We start from the raw sequence: 15,662 nt of genomic DNA on the forward strand, positions 1-15,662 counted from the left end.
AAGATAATCATTTGAACATTTGAGCTAACTCTGTATATCTCATTCTCTTTAAAAAAAAAAAGTGTAGTCTAATAGTTGTGTGTGTCTAGCCTTGTACATTTGTATGTGCTATGATTGGTCTATTCCTAGTGAGTTTATGAGGGTGCACCCACAGCCATACATTACCTTGAAAACTCAGTGTTCAGAGAGGCTACTTGTTGGTCAGCCCCAAATGTTTGTATTTTGTAATGTGGATAACTTTCTTCCCAGATAAACATAGTGGCCAAATGTATAACTAGTTTTGTACCCGTTACATCAACAAATAGGGTTGGACTACAACATTTGCGTCCAGGTGGTTTGCGTGAACAGAGTGGCCTGGGATGGAGTCAAACTCCCAGCCTGAATTATTGTTTCAGTCCGCCCCTGACAAGAGGAACACCTATGGGAGAATGCTGTTCATTGACTACAGCTTAGCGTTCAACACCATAGTGCCCTACAAGGCCATCACTAAGCTCAGGACCCGGGGACTAAACACCTCCCTCTGCTACTAAATCCTAGACTTCCTGACGGGCCGCCCCCAGGTGGTAAGGGTAGGCAACACCACACCCGCCACGCTGACTCTCAACACGGGGGCCCCTCAGGGGTGCGTGCTTAGTCCCCTCTTGGACTCCTTGCTCACCCACAACTGCGTGGCCACGCACGACACCAACACAGTCGCGAAGAAAGTACGACAACGCCTCTTCCCCCTCGGGAGGCTGAAAAGATTTGGCATGGGTCCTCAGATCCTCAAAAAGTTATACAGCTACACCACTGAGAGCAGCCTGACTGGTTGCATCACCGCCTGGTATGGAAACTGCTTGGCATCCAACCACAAGGCATTCGAGAGTAATGCGTACAGCCCAGTACATCACCGGGGCCGAGCTCCCTGCCATTCAGGACCTCTATACCAGGCGGTGTCAGAGGAAAGTCTGGTCGTCGAGGACGTTGATTAAGGAAGCACCACACACCGGTCAGATTCAGAGGGGTTGGGTTAAATGCGGGAGGACACATTTCGGTTGAATGCATTCAGTTGTGCAACTGACTAGGTATCCCCCTTTCCTTCCCCCGATCCTGCCCCCTTTCCTGCTAAATAGTTAAGCTAATAGCTACCCGAACCATCTGCATTTGACCCTATTGCAGGAACTCTCGACTCATCACATATGCTGCTGATACTGTTAATTATCTATCCTGTTGCCTAGTCACTACCTCAACCTATAATTGTCAGTGGCGGTCAGTGCCATTTAAGGGAGGATGATTATAATGTTTTTGCATGGCCTTATTTCTATTACAACATATTAGATGACTGTCATTGACACTAAAATGTTCCCTATCCCCACCTGACGAGTTGCTACAACCTAGCCTATGAATGAAAGTTTACAACGTAGGAGCACAGGTCGAGGGAAATGAGAGTAATCAAGGTGACAGACGGTGACACATTCAATACCACCTTGCACACTCCCGTATATATATATATATATATAGCCAAGCTATTGTTACTATGTAGGCCTGTATATATTCCTCGTGGAATTATTTTTATCTCTGCATTGTTGAGAATGGCCGTAAATAAGCGATCTGATCCACTGTTAGTCGACACCTGTTGTTTATTATGAAGTATGTGACAAATACATTTAGATTTACACATCCAGTAGGTGGCGCACTGGTGCATTTTTCCGGACATTACCCCCAGTTGATACAGCTCTGACGTCAATGCGTTCCTGAGCATGCCTACAAGGCTTGAAAATAAACAAAAGACCGAAAGCGGGCGATTGATCATTAAGCTGCCATAAACTTAACTTAAAATACTTTTGAACCCATTTGTAGGTACTACAAACCCCCAGCATCTGAAGAAAGACGTCTCTACAGCCATGGAAAACGCATTGTTGATGCGAGTGAGTGTTTTTTCCGATCAGGGAGGCAGAAAATACATGGAGGATGTTACCGAGGTAGTAATGGAGCCCGAGCCGGGGGAAGACGAGCTGAACTCGGACGAACAAGATGAGACCAAAGGGAATAGCTCGACGACCGACATTGTGCCGGAAAAGCCTGAAAACGAGCATCAAGATCGGACTGCACACAACGACCCTCTATCTGCCTCTGCATCCACTACAGTTACATGGACACAAAATGTACAAAATGGGAACCAACGTTTTGCAGCTGCTGCACTGGCAGGATCGAAAGTGGAGAGTACTCCGGCTGCGACCAAGAGCGATAACCACCCCCAGCGCTCAGTGGCTTTCTTCGCGGTGTTTGATGGCCACGGAGGCCGCGAAGCAGCGCAATTCGCAAGGGACTATTTGTGGGAATTCATCAAGAAACAGCGGGGCTTTTGGTCCAAGGATGACGAAGAAGTGTGTGCAGCTATTCGGAAAGGTTTCGTTGCATGCCACCATGCCATGTGGAAAAAGCTACGTAAGTTAAATAATCATTAATGCGTCTATCTAGCTAGTTTTGTACATTGGGATGTGTTTTAAAAAAAATGTTTTCTAAATGCATCTAGTGCAAACGCTAAGACTGAAATGGCCACCACAGGCTGAATGTGTGTTTTGGGTTCTCAGGCTTGGCTAGTAAAATAAATATACCACGGCTTGTGCCATCTGTCTGTAGAGCAAAGAAAACGACATCCCGTGATTCTCTAAACCCCTCCAACCTATCAGGTCACACTCAACAGGGCGAGGGGGGTTCCGTGAATTAGTGAGGGGAAGTTGAGCTCTTTTTACTGACTCGGATCTTTTCGACTCGTCAAAATCATAATCAAAAGAAAAGTCCAAATCTATCGACTCATTTCGTAATGCCCAGAGCCCTACCGGCGAACTGAAATCTCGAAAGAGTCATGATTCTACAAGCCTCCCTTTCACATTTATTTAACTAGGCAAGTCAGTTAAGAACAAATTCTTATTTACAATGACGGCCTACCGGGGAACAGTGTGTTAACTGCCTTGTTCAGGGGCAGAACGACAGATTTCTACCTTGTCAGCTCTGGGATTCGATCCAGCAACCTTTCGGTCCAACGCTCTAACCACTAGGCTACCTGCCACCCCACATGTCCTTCATCATAGGGGTTTGCTTATTGAAGCTGTCATTTGTGATAGACTTGTACATTGTTTACACGTTGATTACTAGGCATACAAATAAGAATATTTCTTGATACATTTGAAACGAGCTCTAGTTGTGTCCGCAACCGAACTAGATTGTCAACGACTCTTGAATGTATTGCTTGTCTTGGATGAACACTGAGCTGCAGTGAGGGTGATGAGCACACACACACTCCACTGAATAGTAGGCTGGTGATTGCTTTTGATTGATTGATTGATTGCTTGCAGATAGTCACTGATTCCTTCCAAACCACTCATTGTTGAATTTGTGATTTCCAACTTGTTGTGTAATGGCCGATGAGCACCGATACGTTTTATCTATAATTTCTCTTCACATGACAAGGATTAAAAAGCGCAGTACATTGTTTGACTTGATTCATGATGACTGCTAGCTAAGATGTTGAAAGTATGATGTTGACATGATCAGTCCAATCAAAGCTACACTAGATATGTGATTTGATGTCATTTTACCTGTGGTCAATGATCTTGAGCCTTCTTGGATGAGCACTTCTAATGTAAACCCTATGGTAGCACCCAGGGGCTTGAATTTTCAACCTCTACTTTTAAGATTTGGCAGTTAGGTAGTGTCCCCATGAGTGACAGAACACTGAGCCAATCACGGGGCAACTAGAGAACATTAACCAACCCCTACGCTCCGTATTGTCCGCTGACTGCCCCACCACCACAGAGAGCACTGAGCTAGGCAGAACCACACCTGCATTTTAGAGCTGCCTTACTCAAGAAAACAAAAAAAGAGACCATGTTTGTATGGAGGCTTAATTAACTGCGTTCAAAACAACTGGGAAATACGAGGTCAAATCATGAGGTCAGTGATCTTCTGGTCAGAAAGTTGGAGCTCTAGAAAGAGGCCAAAGTTCGCGAGTTGCAATTCTGAGTTGGATGATTGTTCAAATCCAATTTTCCCAGTTGGAGCTTTTTATTTATTTTAAATTTCAGTTCCTGTTTGTTTTGAACACACTGAAGTTGGAAAGATTCATTTGATCACGTGCTTTTTCAAACCGTGTGTTGTAATATATGAGATCACACTGATTTTCGTCGTAGTTCCGGTGCTTTCTTCGATTCCAAGCTGATTTCAAACACCGACCTCTACTGGACAACATACTTTATTTTTTATTTTACCTTTATTTAACTAGGCAAGTCAGTTATTAAGAACAAATTCTTATTTTTATTCTTATGTAGTAAAGATTTTTGTACTAAACGTTTCACTTGACCGGTAGCTTAACGTAGGGAACTTTGCACCACAAACATTCAGGGACGTATTTGGGTATTTGGTTCAAATAATTCGTTTTTATTTAGTATAGTATAAAGCTTCTGTCTTATTAAGCATCCTTAAATAATAACATTATGTTTTAAAAAAAAAATAGTCACCTTGACCGCATCAAAAGGGGAGGCATGATGTGTAAGATGTGAGCCTGGTATTCCAACTGATTATAGGTTTCTGAAGCCAACAATCTTCTGCTGCGCTACAGAGTTTTGATGAAAACAGTGGAGGAGGACAAAAAAAAACGTCTATCTGATAATCACACGCTGCTATTTTATTGCTGACCAGCAGATGTCACTGATGTGCATCAGATAATGAAGTAATGAACCATTTTTTGGGGCACAGCTCGAGCAGGCCAAACAAACTTCAAAATGAACGAGTCACCCAGGAAAAATGAATTTTGACTCCTTGAGTCAGTAAAAAGAGAAGTTTATAAAATAACTAGTGGTTCACGAACGGCACATCGCTACCGCGAATGGGATTTTCCCCATGGTGCCTTCCTCTGTTTGCTTTCGATACACATGACAATGGTTCAGCTGCGCGTTTGGAAAGAGTTGACGACGGTTGTTTGACCTCGATGACATAACAAATGAGGTTTATTGCTGGAGGAGGCAGGCCAGGCAGCATGTGAGATCTGATATTGTTGGTTGTGAAGGAGAGTGTATGAAGCAGCATATTCTATACCCCCCCCCCCTTCTCTTATCATTTGATGAACAAGTCTCTTGGCCTATCAGCTGTGAGGGCAGTCGTATTTAGGGCGGTCATCAGCGATTCGCTCTGGTTCTTTCGACTGCCCTGTCAAGTCACTAGAACACAGTGGATACAAACTGTAATCTAGACCTGGGAAAACTCAAGAATGTGCATTTGTCTTTGAGCCCAGTATTAACACATCTGATTCAACTAAATCAAGTCCTGGATTAGATGAGTCATGTGTTTGTTAGTGCTGAGTGCTGACCTGGAACAAACTTGTGCAAGTAACTACTTGTTATGCCAATGGATGTGTCACTAATGATACCCTATACCAGGGCTGTCCAACCCTGTTCCTGGAGAGATACACTTCTGTAGGAGAGATGCCCTCCTGTAGGTTTTAACTCTAACCTACAGGAGGGTAGTTCTCCAGGAACAGGGTTGGAGTTAAAACCTACAGGAGGGTGTCTCTCCAGGAACAGGGTTGGAGTATAAACCTACAGGATGGTGTCTCTCCAGGAACAGGGTTGGAGTATAAACCTACAGGAGGGTGTCTCTCCAGGAACAGGGTTGGAGTATAAACCTACAGGAGGGTGTCTCTCCAGGAACAGGGTTGGAGTTAAAACCTACAGGAGGGTGTCTCTCCAGGAACAGGGTTGGAGTATAAACCTACAGGAGGGTGTCTCTCCAGGAACAGGGTTGGAGTATAAACCTACAGGAGGGTGTCTCTCCAGGAACAGGGTTGGAGTATAAACCTACAGGAGGGTGTCTCTCCAGGAACAGGGTTGGAGTTAAAACCTACAGGAGGGTGTCTCTCCAGGAACAGGGTTGGAGTATAAACCTACAGGAGGGTGTCTCTAGGAACAGGATTGGAGTATAAACCTACAGGAGGGTGTCTCTCCAGGAACAGGGTTGGAGTATAAACCTACAGGAGGGTGTCTCTCCAGGAACAGGGTTGGAGTATAAACCTACAGGAGGGTGTCTCTCCAGGAACAGGGTTGGACAGCCATAATTCACTACTACTTGCGCCTCCCCAGACTTGTCACAGATGTTGATAAAATGTCTGTCTGGGTCTGTGTTTAGATTGAGATAGTAGTGTGTTTGTAATCTGGAGAAGCATCAGTCTCTCATCCTGACCCTGTCGTGTGTTCCTCCGATCTCACTGGCCTGGTGTCGGGTCTGTGAAGACTGCAGACGAAGTTGTGTCTTTTTAGTTTAAAGGTCATGAACAGTCAATCGTGTTTTTCATCCAATTTGATATTTGAAGGAAACCAGATAAACGTATGAAAAATGACTGTTGCTTCTACATTGATTAAGGTTTATCATGAAGTTACTAGTTTCCTCCCCCCGTGTCAAACACTAGGATTCATTATTAAGGTGAAAACAGCTCATTTTAAATACACCAATGGTAACATGACATTATTTTACCTAATTTAAATAAGTTCTGCCTTCTAACCAACATCGGAGAAGGGTTTGCAGAGGGGTGTGGTTTATATAGCCAGATGGCAACTTTACTGGTGCCAACATTTGACTGTAGGGTGTCAGCAAATATAATTAAAAGTTTACCCTATTCATCTATGGCAAACGAATAGTTACTGTATGTGTTTCCCCTTTCATCTGTGTCTGGTGTTAGCTAGTTACTGGCTAGCTAGGGCTTCATCTGTGTCTGGTATGAGCTACTCGCTGGCTAGCTAGGGCTTCATCTGTGTCTGGTATGAGCTAGTTACTGGCTAGCTAGGGCTTCATCTGTGTCTGGTATGAGCTAGTTACTGGCTAGCTAGGGCTTCATCTGTGTCTGGTATGAGCTACTCACTGGCTAGCTAGGGCTTCATCTGTGTCTGGTATGAGCTAGTTACTGGCTAGCTAGGGCTTCATCTGTGTCTGGTATGAGCTACTCGCTGGCTAGCTAGGGCTTCATCTGTGTCTGGTATGAGCTAGTTACTGGCTAGCTAGGGCTTCATCTGTGTCTGGTATGAGCTAGTTACTGGCTAGCTAGGGCTTCATCTGTGTCTGGTATGAGCTAGTTACTGGCTAGTTAGGGCTTCATCTGTGTCTGGTGTTAGCTAGTTACTGGCTAGCTAGGGCTTCATCTGTGTCTGGTATGAGCTAGTTACTGGCTAGCTAGGGCTTCATCTGTGTCTGGTGTTAGCTAGTTACTGGCTAGCTAGGGCTTCATCTGTGTCTGGTATGAGATACTCGCTGGCTAGCTAGGGCCTCATCTGTGTCTGGTGTTAGCTAGTTACTGGCTAGCTAGGGCTTCATTTACATTTACATTTAAGTCATTTAGCAGACGCTCTTATCCAGAGCGACTTACAAATTGGTGCATTCACCTTATGACATCCAGTGGAACAGTAGTGCATCTAAATCTTTTAAGGGGGGTGAGAAGGATTACTTTATCCTATCCTAGGTATTCCTTAAAGAGGTGGGGTTTCAGGTGTCTCCGGAAGGTGGTGATTGACTCCGCTGTCCTGGCGTCGTGAGGGAGTTTGTTCCACCATTGGGGGGCCAGAGCAGCGAACAGTTTTGACTGGGCTGAGCGGGAACTGTAATTCCTCAGTGGTAGGGAGGTGAGCAGGCCAGAGGTGGATGAACGCAGTGCCCTTGTTTGGGTGTAGGGCCTGATCAGAGCCTGGAGGTACTGAGGTGGCGTTCCCCTCACAGCTCCGTAGGCAAGCACCATGGTCTTGTAGCGGATGTGAGCTTCAACTGGAAGCCAGTGGAGAGAGCGGAGGAGCGGGGTGACGTGAGAGAACTTGGGAAGGTTGAACACCAGACGGGCTGCGGCGTTCTGGATGAGTTGTAGGGGTTTAATGGCACAGGCAGGGAGCCCAGCCAACAGCGAGTTGCAGTAATCCAGACGGGAGATGACAAGTGCCTGGATTAGGACCTGCGCCGCTTCCTGTGTGAGGCAGGGTCGTACTCTGCGGATGTTGTAGAGCATGAACCTACAGGAACGGGCCACCGCCTTGATGTTAGTTGAGAACGACAGGGTGTTGTCCAGGATCACGCCAAGGTTCTTAGCGCTCTGGGAGGAGGACACAATGGAGTTGTCAACCGTGATGGCGAGATCATGGAACGGGCAGTCCTTCCCGGGAGGAAGAGCAGCTCCGTCTTGCCGAGGTTCAGCTTGAGGTGGTGATTCGTCATCCACACTGATATGTCTGCCAGACATGCAGAGATGCGATTCGCCACCTGGTCATCAGAAGGGGGAAAGGAGAAGATTAATTGTGTGTCGTCTGCATAGCAATGATAGGAGAGACCATGTGAGGTTATGACAGAGCCAAGTGACTTGGTGTATAGCGAGAATAGGAGAGGGCCTAGAACAGAGCCCTGGGGACACCAGTGGTGAGAGCACGTGGTGTGGAGACGGATTCTCGCCACGCCACCTGGTAGGAGCGACCTGTCAGGTAGGACGCAATCCAAGCGTGGGCCGCGCCGGAGATGCCCAACTCGGAGAGGGTGGAGAGGAGGATCTGATGGTTCACAGTATCGAAGGCAGCCGATAGGTCTAGAAGGATGAGAGCAGAGGAGAGAGAGTTAGCTTTAGCAGTGCGGAGCGCCTCCGTGATACAGAGAAGAGCAGTCTCAGTTGAATGACTAGTCTTGAAACCTGACTGATTTGGATCAAGAAGGTCATTCTGAGAGAGATAGCGGGAGAGCTGGCCAAGGACGGCACGTTCAAGAGTTTTGGAGAGAAAAGAAAGAAGGGATACTGGTCTGTAGTTGTTGACATTGGAGGGATCGAGTGTAGGTTTTTTCAGAAGGGGTGCAACTCTCGCTCTCTTGAAGACGGAAGGGACGTAGCCAGCGGTCAGGGATGAGTTGATGAGCGAGGTGAGGTAAGGGAGAAGGTCTCCGGAAATGGTCTGAGAAGAGAGGAGGGGATAGGGTCAAGCAGGCAGGTTGTTGGGCGGCCGGCCGTCACAAGACGCGAGATTTCATCTGGAGAGAGAGGGGAGAAATAGGTCAGAGCACAGGGTAGGGCAGTGTGAGCAGAACCAGCGGTGTCGTTTGACTTAGCAAACGAGGATCGGATGTCGTCGACCTTCTTTTCAAAATGGTTGACGAAGTCATCTGCAGAGAGGGAGGAGGGGGAGGGGGAGGAGGATTCAGGAGGGAGGAGAAGGTTGCAAAGAGCTTCCTAGGGTTAGAGGCAGATGCTTGGAATTTAGAGTGGTAGAAAGTGGCTTTAGCAGCAGAGAGAGAAGAGGAAAATGTAGAGAGGAGGGAGTGAAAGGATGTCAGGTCCGCAGGGAGGCGAGTTTTCCTCCATTTCCGCTCGGCTGCCCGGAGCCCTGTTCTGTGAGCTCGCAATGAGTCGTCGAGCCACGGAGCGGGAGGGGAGGACCGAGCCGGCCTGGAGGATAGGGGACATAGAGAGTCAAAGGATGCAGAAAGGGAGGAGAGGAGGGTTGAGGAGGCAGAATCAGGAGATAGGTTGAGAAGGTTTGAGCAGAGGGAAGAGATGATAGGATGGAAGAGGAGAGAGTAGCGGGGAGAGAGAGCGAAGGTTGGGACGGCGCGATACCATCCGAGTAGGGGCAGTGTGGGAAGTGTTGGATGAGAGCGAGAGGGAAAAGGATACAAGGTAGTGGTCGGAGACTTGGAGGGAATTGCAATGAGGTTAGTGGAAGAACAGCATCTAGTAAAGATGAGGTCGAGCGTATTTCCTGCCTTGTGAGTAGGGGGGAAGGTGAGAGGGTGAGGTCAAAAGAGGAGAGGAGTGGAAAGAAGGAGGCAGAGAGGAATGAGTCAAAGGTAGACGTGGGGAGGTTAAAGTCGCCCAGAACTGTGAGAGGTGAGCCGTCCTCAGGAAAGGAGCTTATCAAGGCATCAAGCTCATTGATGAACTCTCCGAGGGAACCTGGAGGGCGATAAATGATAAGGATGTTAAGCTTGAAAGGGCTGGTAACTGTGACAGCATGGAATTCAAAGGAGGCGATAGACAGATGGGTAAGGGGAGAAAGAGAGAATGACCACTTGGGAGAGATGAGGATCCCGGTGCCACCACCCCGCTGACCAGAAGCTCTCGGGTGTGCGAGAACACGTGGGCAGACGAAGAGAGAGCAGTAGGAGTAGCAGTGTTGTCTGTGGTGATCCATGTTTCCGTCAGTGCCAAGAAGTCGAGGGACTGGAGGGAGGCATAGGCTGAGATGAACTCTGCCTTGTTGGCCGCAGATCGGCAGTTCCAGAGGCTACCGGAGACCTGGAACTCCACGTGGGTCGTGCGCGCTGGGACCACCAGATTAGGGTGGCCGCGGCCACGCGGTGTGGAGCGTTTGTATGGTCTGTGCAGAGAGGAGAGAACAGGGATAGACAGACACATAGTTGACAGGCTACACAAGAGGCTACGCTAATGCAAAGGAGATTGAATGACAAGTGGACTACACGCCTCGAGTGTTCAGAAAGTTAAGCTTACGTAGCAAGAATCTTATTGACTAAAATGATTAAAATGATACAGTACTGCTGAAGTAGGCTAGCTGGCAGAGGCTGCGTTGTTGACTATGTAGGCTAGCTGGCAGTGTCTGCGTTGTTGACACTACACTAATCAAGTCGTTCCGTTGAGTGTAATAGTTTCTACTGTGCTACTGTGCTGTTATTCGGGGCTAGCTGGCTAGCTAGCAGTGTTGATTACGTTACGCTGCGTTAAAAGAACGACAATAGCTGGCTAGCTAACCTAGGAAATCGCTCAAGACTACACAATTATCTTTGATACAAAGACGGCTATGTAGCTAGCTATGTAGCTAGCTACGATCAAACAAATCAAGCCGTTGTACTGTAATGAAATGAAATGAAAAATGTGATACTACCTGTGGAGCGAAGCAAAATGCGACCGGATTGTTGAGTGCGGAAGTTCTGTTCGGTAGACGTTGGCTAGCTGTTGGCTAGCTAGCAGTGTCTCCTACGTTAAGGATGACAAATAGCTGGCTAGCTAACCTCGGTAAATTAAGATAATCACTCTAAAACTACACACTCTAAACTACACAATTGTCTTGGATACGAAGACAGCAAAGACAACTATGTAGCTAGCTAACACTACACTAATCAAGTCGTTCAGTTGAGTGTAATAGTTGTGCTGCTAATCGGTAGACGGTGGACTAGCTAACGGTGGACGTTAGCTAGCTGGCTAGCTGCAGGGCAGTGTAGACTGCGTTAGGACGACGAAATACGATAATTACGCAATTATCTATGATACAAAGACGGCTATGTAGCTAGCTAAGAAGAAATTGCTAAGATTAGACAAATCAAACCGTTGTACTATAATGAAATGTAATGAAATGTAATACTACCTGCGGACCAAGTGCAGATGCGACCGCTCGCTCCAACCCGGAACTAATACTGGTTGGTGTCTGGTATGAGCTAGTTACTGGCTAGCTAGGGCTTCATCTGTGTCTGGTATGAGCTACTTGCTGGCTAGCTAGGGCTTTATCTGTGTCTGGTGTTAGCTAGTTACTGGCTAGCTAGGGCTTCATCTGTGTCTGGTGTTAGCTAGTTACTGGCTAGCTAGGTCTTCATCTGTGGCTGGTGTTAGCTACTTACTGGCTAGCTAGTGCTTCATCTGTGTCTGGTATGGGCTACTTGCTGGCTAGCTAGGGCTTCATCTGTGTCTGGTATGAGCTACTTGCTGGCTGGTTAGCTAGGGCTTCATCTGTGTCTGGTATGAGCTACTTGCTGGCTGGTTAGCTAGGGCTTCATCTGTGTCTGGTATGAGCTACTTGCTGGCTGGTTAGCTAGGGCTTCATCTGTGTCTGGTATGAGCTACTTGCTGGCTGGTTAGCTAGGGCTTCATCTGTGTCTGGTATGAGCTACTTGCTGGCTGGTTAGCTAGGGCTTCATCTGTGTCTGGTATGAGCAACTTGCTGGCTGGCTAGCTAGGGCTTCATCTGTGTCTGGTATGAGCTAGTTACTGGCTAGCTAGGGCTTCATCTGTGTCTGGTGTTAGCTAGTCACTGGCTAGCTAGGTCTTCATCTGTGTCTGGTGTTAGCTAGTTACTGGCTAGCTAGGGCTTCATCTGTGTCTGGTATGGGCTACTTGCTGGCTAGCTAGGGCTTCATCTGTGTCTGGTATGAGCTACTTGCTGGCTGGCTAGCTAGGGCTTCATCTGTGTCTGGTATGAGCTAGTTACTGGCTAGCTAGGGCTTCATCTGTGTCTGGTGTTAGCTAGTTACTGGCTAGCTAGGGCTTCATCTGTGTCTGGTGTTAGCTAGTTACTGGCTAGCTAGGGCTTCATCTGTGTCTGGTGTTAGCTAGTTACTGGCTAGCTAGGGCTTCATCTGTGTCTGGTATGAGCTAGTTACTGGCTAGCTAGGGCTTCATCTGTGTCTGGTGTTAGCTAGTCACTGGCTAGCTAGGTCTTCATCTGTGTCTGGTGTTAGCTAGTTACTGGCTAGCTAGGGCTTCATCTGTGTCTGGTATGGGCTACTTGCTGGCTAGCTAGGGCTTCATCTGTGTCTGGTATGAGCTACTTGCTGGCTGGCTAGCTAGGTCTTCATCTGTGTCTGGTATGAGCTACTTGCTGGCTGGCTAGCTAGGGCTTCATCTGTGTCTGGTGTTAGGTAGTTACTGGCTAGCTAGTGCTTAATCTGTGTCTGGTGTTAGCTAGTTACTGGCTAGCTAGGGCTTCATCTGTGTCTGGTGTTAGCTAGTTACTGGCTAGCTAGGGCTTCATCTGTGTCTGGTATGAGCTAGTTACTGGCTAGCTAGGGCTTCATCTGTGTCTGGTATGAGCTACTTGCTGGCTGGCTAGCTAGGTCTTCATCTGTGTCTGGTATGAACTACTTGCTGGCTGGCTAGCTAGGTCTTCATCTGTGTCTGGTATGAGCTACTTGCTGGCTAGCTAGGTCTTCATCTGTGTCTGGTATGAGCTACTTGCTGGCTGGCTAGCTAGGTCTTCATCTGTCTGGTATGAGCTACTTGCTGGCTGGCTAGCTAGGTCTTCATCTGTCTGGTATGGGCTACTTGCTGGCTGGCTAGCTAGGTCTTCATCTGTGTCTGGTATGAGCTACTTGCTGGCTGGCTAGCTAGGTCCTCATCTGTGTCTGGTATGAGCTACTTGCTGGCTGGCTAGCTAAGTCTTCATCTGTGTCTGATATGAGCTACTTGCTGGCTAGCTAGGTCTTCATCTGTGTCTGGTATGAGCTACTTGCTGGCTAGCTAGGTATGATCTACTTGCCGGCTGGCTAGCTGGGTCTTCATCTGTGTCTGGTATGATCTACTTGCTGGCTGGCTAGCTAGGTCTTCATCTGTGTCTGGTATGAGCTACTTTCTGGCTGGCTAGCTAGGTCTTCATCTGTGTCTGGTATGAGCTACTTGCTGGCTGGCTAGCTAGGTCTTCATCTGTGTCTGGTATGAGCTACTTGCTGGCTAGCTAGGTATGATCTACTTGCTGGCTGGCTAGCTAGGTCTTCATCTGTGTCTGGTATGAGCTACTTGCTGGCTGGCTAGCTAGGGCTTCATCTGTGTCTGGTATGAGCTACTCGCTGGCTAGCTAGGTCTTCATCTGTGTCTGGTATGAGCTACTTGCTGGCTGGCTAGCTAGGGCTTCATCTGTGTCTGGTATGAGCTACTTGCTGGCTGGCTAGCTAGGTCTTCATCTGTGTCTGGTATGAGCTACTTGCTGGCTAGGTGTGTGTGTGTGTGTGTGTGTGTGTGTATATATCATTGATGCAATTTCGATGTTTGAGTTGCTTTGTGTTTCACCAAATTTACTTGAGATAAACTCACTGCAACGCTATTCACTGCATACAAGTTGCTTGCCGTAGGCGTTTCAGAGAAGCTGTCAGTCAAGGCGACCTCATGAATGTAAGCTCCTTGCCCCCCACTCAGCCTGTCGTTTCAAAAAGTACTTTTCAGAAACGCTGTTCAGGACCTTTTTTTTTTTTTTTTAAGTGGAGTTCCTTCCTAACTGTTATTGCAGGCAGAGACCTCAGGTAAGACTCCCAATGCTTCTTCTAAGGCTGGGCAGCTTCCAATATTTTTAACATGTTATCTCTCTCTGTTGTTCTCTCTTTCTCTCTCTCTCTCTTTTCCTCTCTCTTTCTGTCTCTCTTTTCCTCTCTCTTTCTGTCTCTCTGTTGTTCTCTCTCTCTCGGTCTCTCTCTCTTTTCCTCTCTCTTTCTGTCTCTCTCTCTTTTCCTCTCTCTTTCTGTCTCTCTCTCTTTTCCTCTCTCTTTCTGTCTCTTTTCCTCTCTCTTTCTGTCTCTCTCTGTTGTTCTCCCTCTCTCTTTCTGTCTCTCTCTCTCTCCCTCTCTCTTTCTGTCTCTCTCTCTCTCCCTCTCTCTCTCTCTCTCCCTCTCTCTTTCTGTCTCTCTCTCTCCCTCTCTCTTTCTTTCTCTCTCTCTTTCTCTCTCCCTCTCTCTCTCTTTCTTTCTCTCTCTTTGTCTCTCTCTCTTTCTCTCTTTGTCTCTCTCTCTCCCTTTCTGTCTGTCTCTCTCTCTCCCTCTCTCTTTCTGTCTCTCTCTCTTTCTGTCTCTCTCTCCCCCTCCCTGTCTTTTCCTCCCTCCATCTCTCTGCAGCCGAATGGCCCAAGACTTTCACAGGGTTACCCAGCACCTCAGGCACCACGGCCAGTGTCGTGGTAGTCCGCGGGAACCGCATGTACGTGGCCCACGTAGGAGACTCTGCCATAGTGTTGGGGGTCCAGGATGACCCCTCTGACCAGTTCATCAGGGCCGTGGAGGTTACACAGGACCACAAGCCTGAGCTGCCCAAGGAGAGGGAACGCATCGAAGGGCTGGGGGGCAGGTAAGATTAACCAACACATACTACAGTACTAGGTTAGTTGTCTAGCCAGCCAACTGGAGAACTAACTAACTCAACATTGTAATGTTTTGCCTGTCTGTCTGACAGACTAGCCTGACCAACACATACTACAGTACTAGGTTAGTTGTCTAGCCAGCCAACTGGAGAACTAACTAACTCAACATTGTAATGTTTTGCCTGTCTGTCTGACAGACTAGCCTAACCAACACATACTACAGTACTAGGTTAGTTGTCTAGCCAGCCAACTGGAGAACTAACTAACTCAACATTGTAATGTTTTGCCTGTCTGTCTGACAGACTAGCCTAACCAACACATACTACAGTACTAGGTTAGTTGTCTAGCCAGCCAACTGGAGAACTAACTAACTCAACATTGTAATGTTTTGCCTCTGTCTGACAGACTAGCCTGACCAACACATACTACTGTACTAGGTTAGTTGTCTAGCCAGCCAACTGGAGAACTAACTAACTCAACATTGTAATGTTTTGCCTGTCTGTCTGACAGACTAGCCTAACCAACACATACTACTGTACTAGGTTAGTTGTCTAGCCAGCCAACTGGAGAACTAACTAACTCAACATTGTAATGTTTTGCCTGTCTGTCTGACAGACTAGCCTAACCAACACATACTACAGTACTAGGTTAGTTGTCTAGCCAGCCAACTGGAGAACTAACTAACTCAACATTGTAATGTTTTGCCTGTCTGTCTGACAGACTAGCCTAACCAACACATACTACAGTACTAGGTTAGTTGTCTAGCCAGCCAACTGGAGAACTAACTAACTCAACATTGTAATGTTTTGCCTGTCTGTCTGACAG

The 15,662-nt window shown here is 47.3% G+C and overlaps 1 protein-coding gene across 1 annotated transcript in view; it reads left to right on the forward strand.

Moving 5' to 3' along the window:
- The first annotated feature begins 1,724 nt into the window (after positions 1–1,724).
- Positions 1,725–15,662, forward strand: part of LOC115122207 (protein phosphatase 1D-like) — a 23,074-nt gene continuing 9,136 nt past the window's right edge. The window contains exons 1-2 of the mRNA XM_065024182.1: positions 1,725–2,427; positions 14,596–14,824. Coding sequence (XP_064880254.1) covers positions 1,884–2,427; positions 14,596–14,824 — 773 coding nt within the window. The 5' untranslated portion in view covers positions 1,725–1,883. The remainder of the gene's footprint in view (positions 2,428–14,595; positions 14,825–15,662) is intronic.

Source organism: Oncorhynchus nerka, linkage group LG11 (genome assembly GCF_034236695.1).
Source record: "Oncorhynchus nerka isolate Pitt River linkage group LG11, Oner_Uvic_2.0, whole genome shotgun sequence".
NCBI classification, from domain to species: domain Eukaryota; kingdom Metazoa; phylum Chordata; class Actinopteri; order Salmoniformes; family Salmonidae; genus Oncorhynchus; species Oncorhynchus nerka.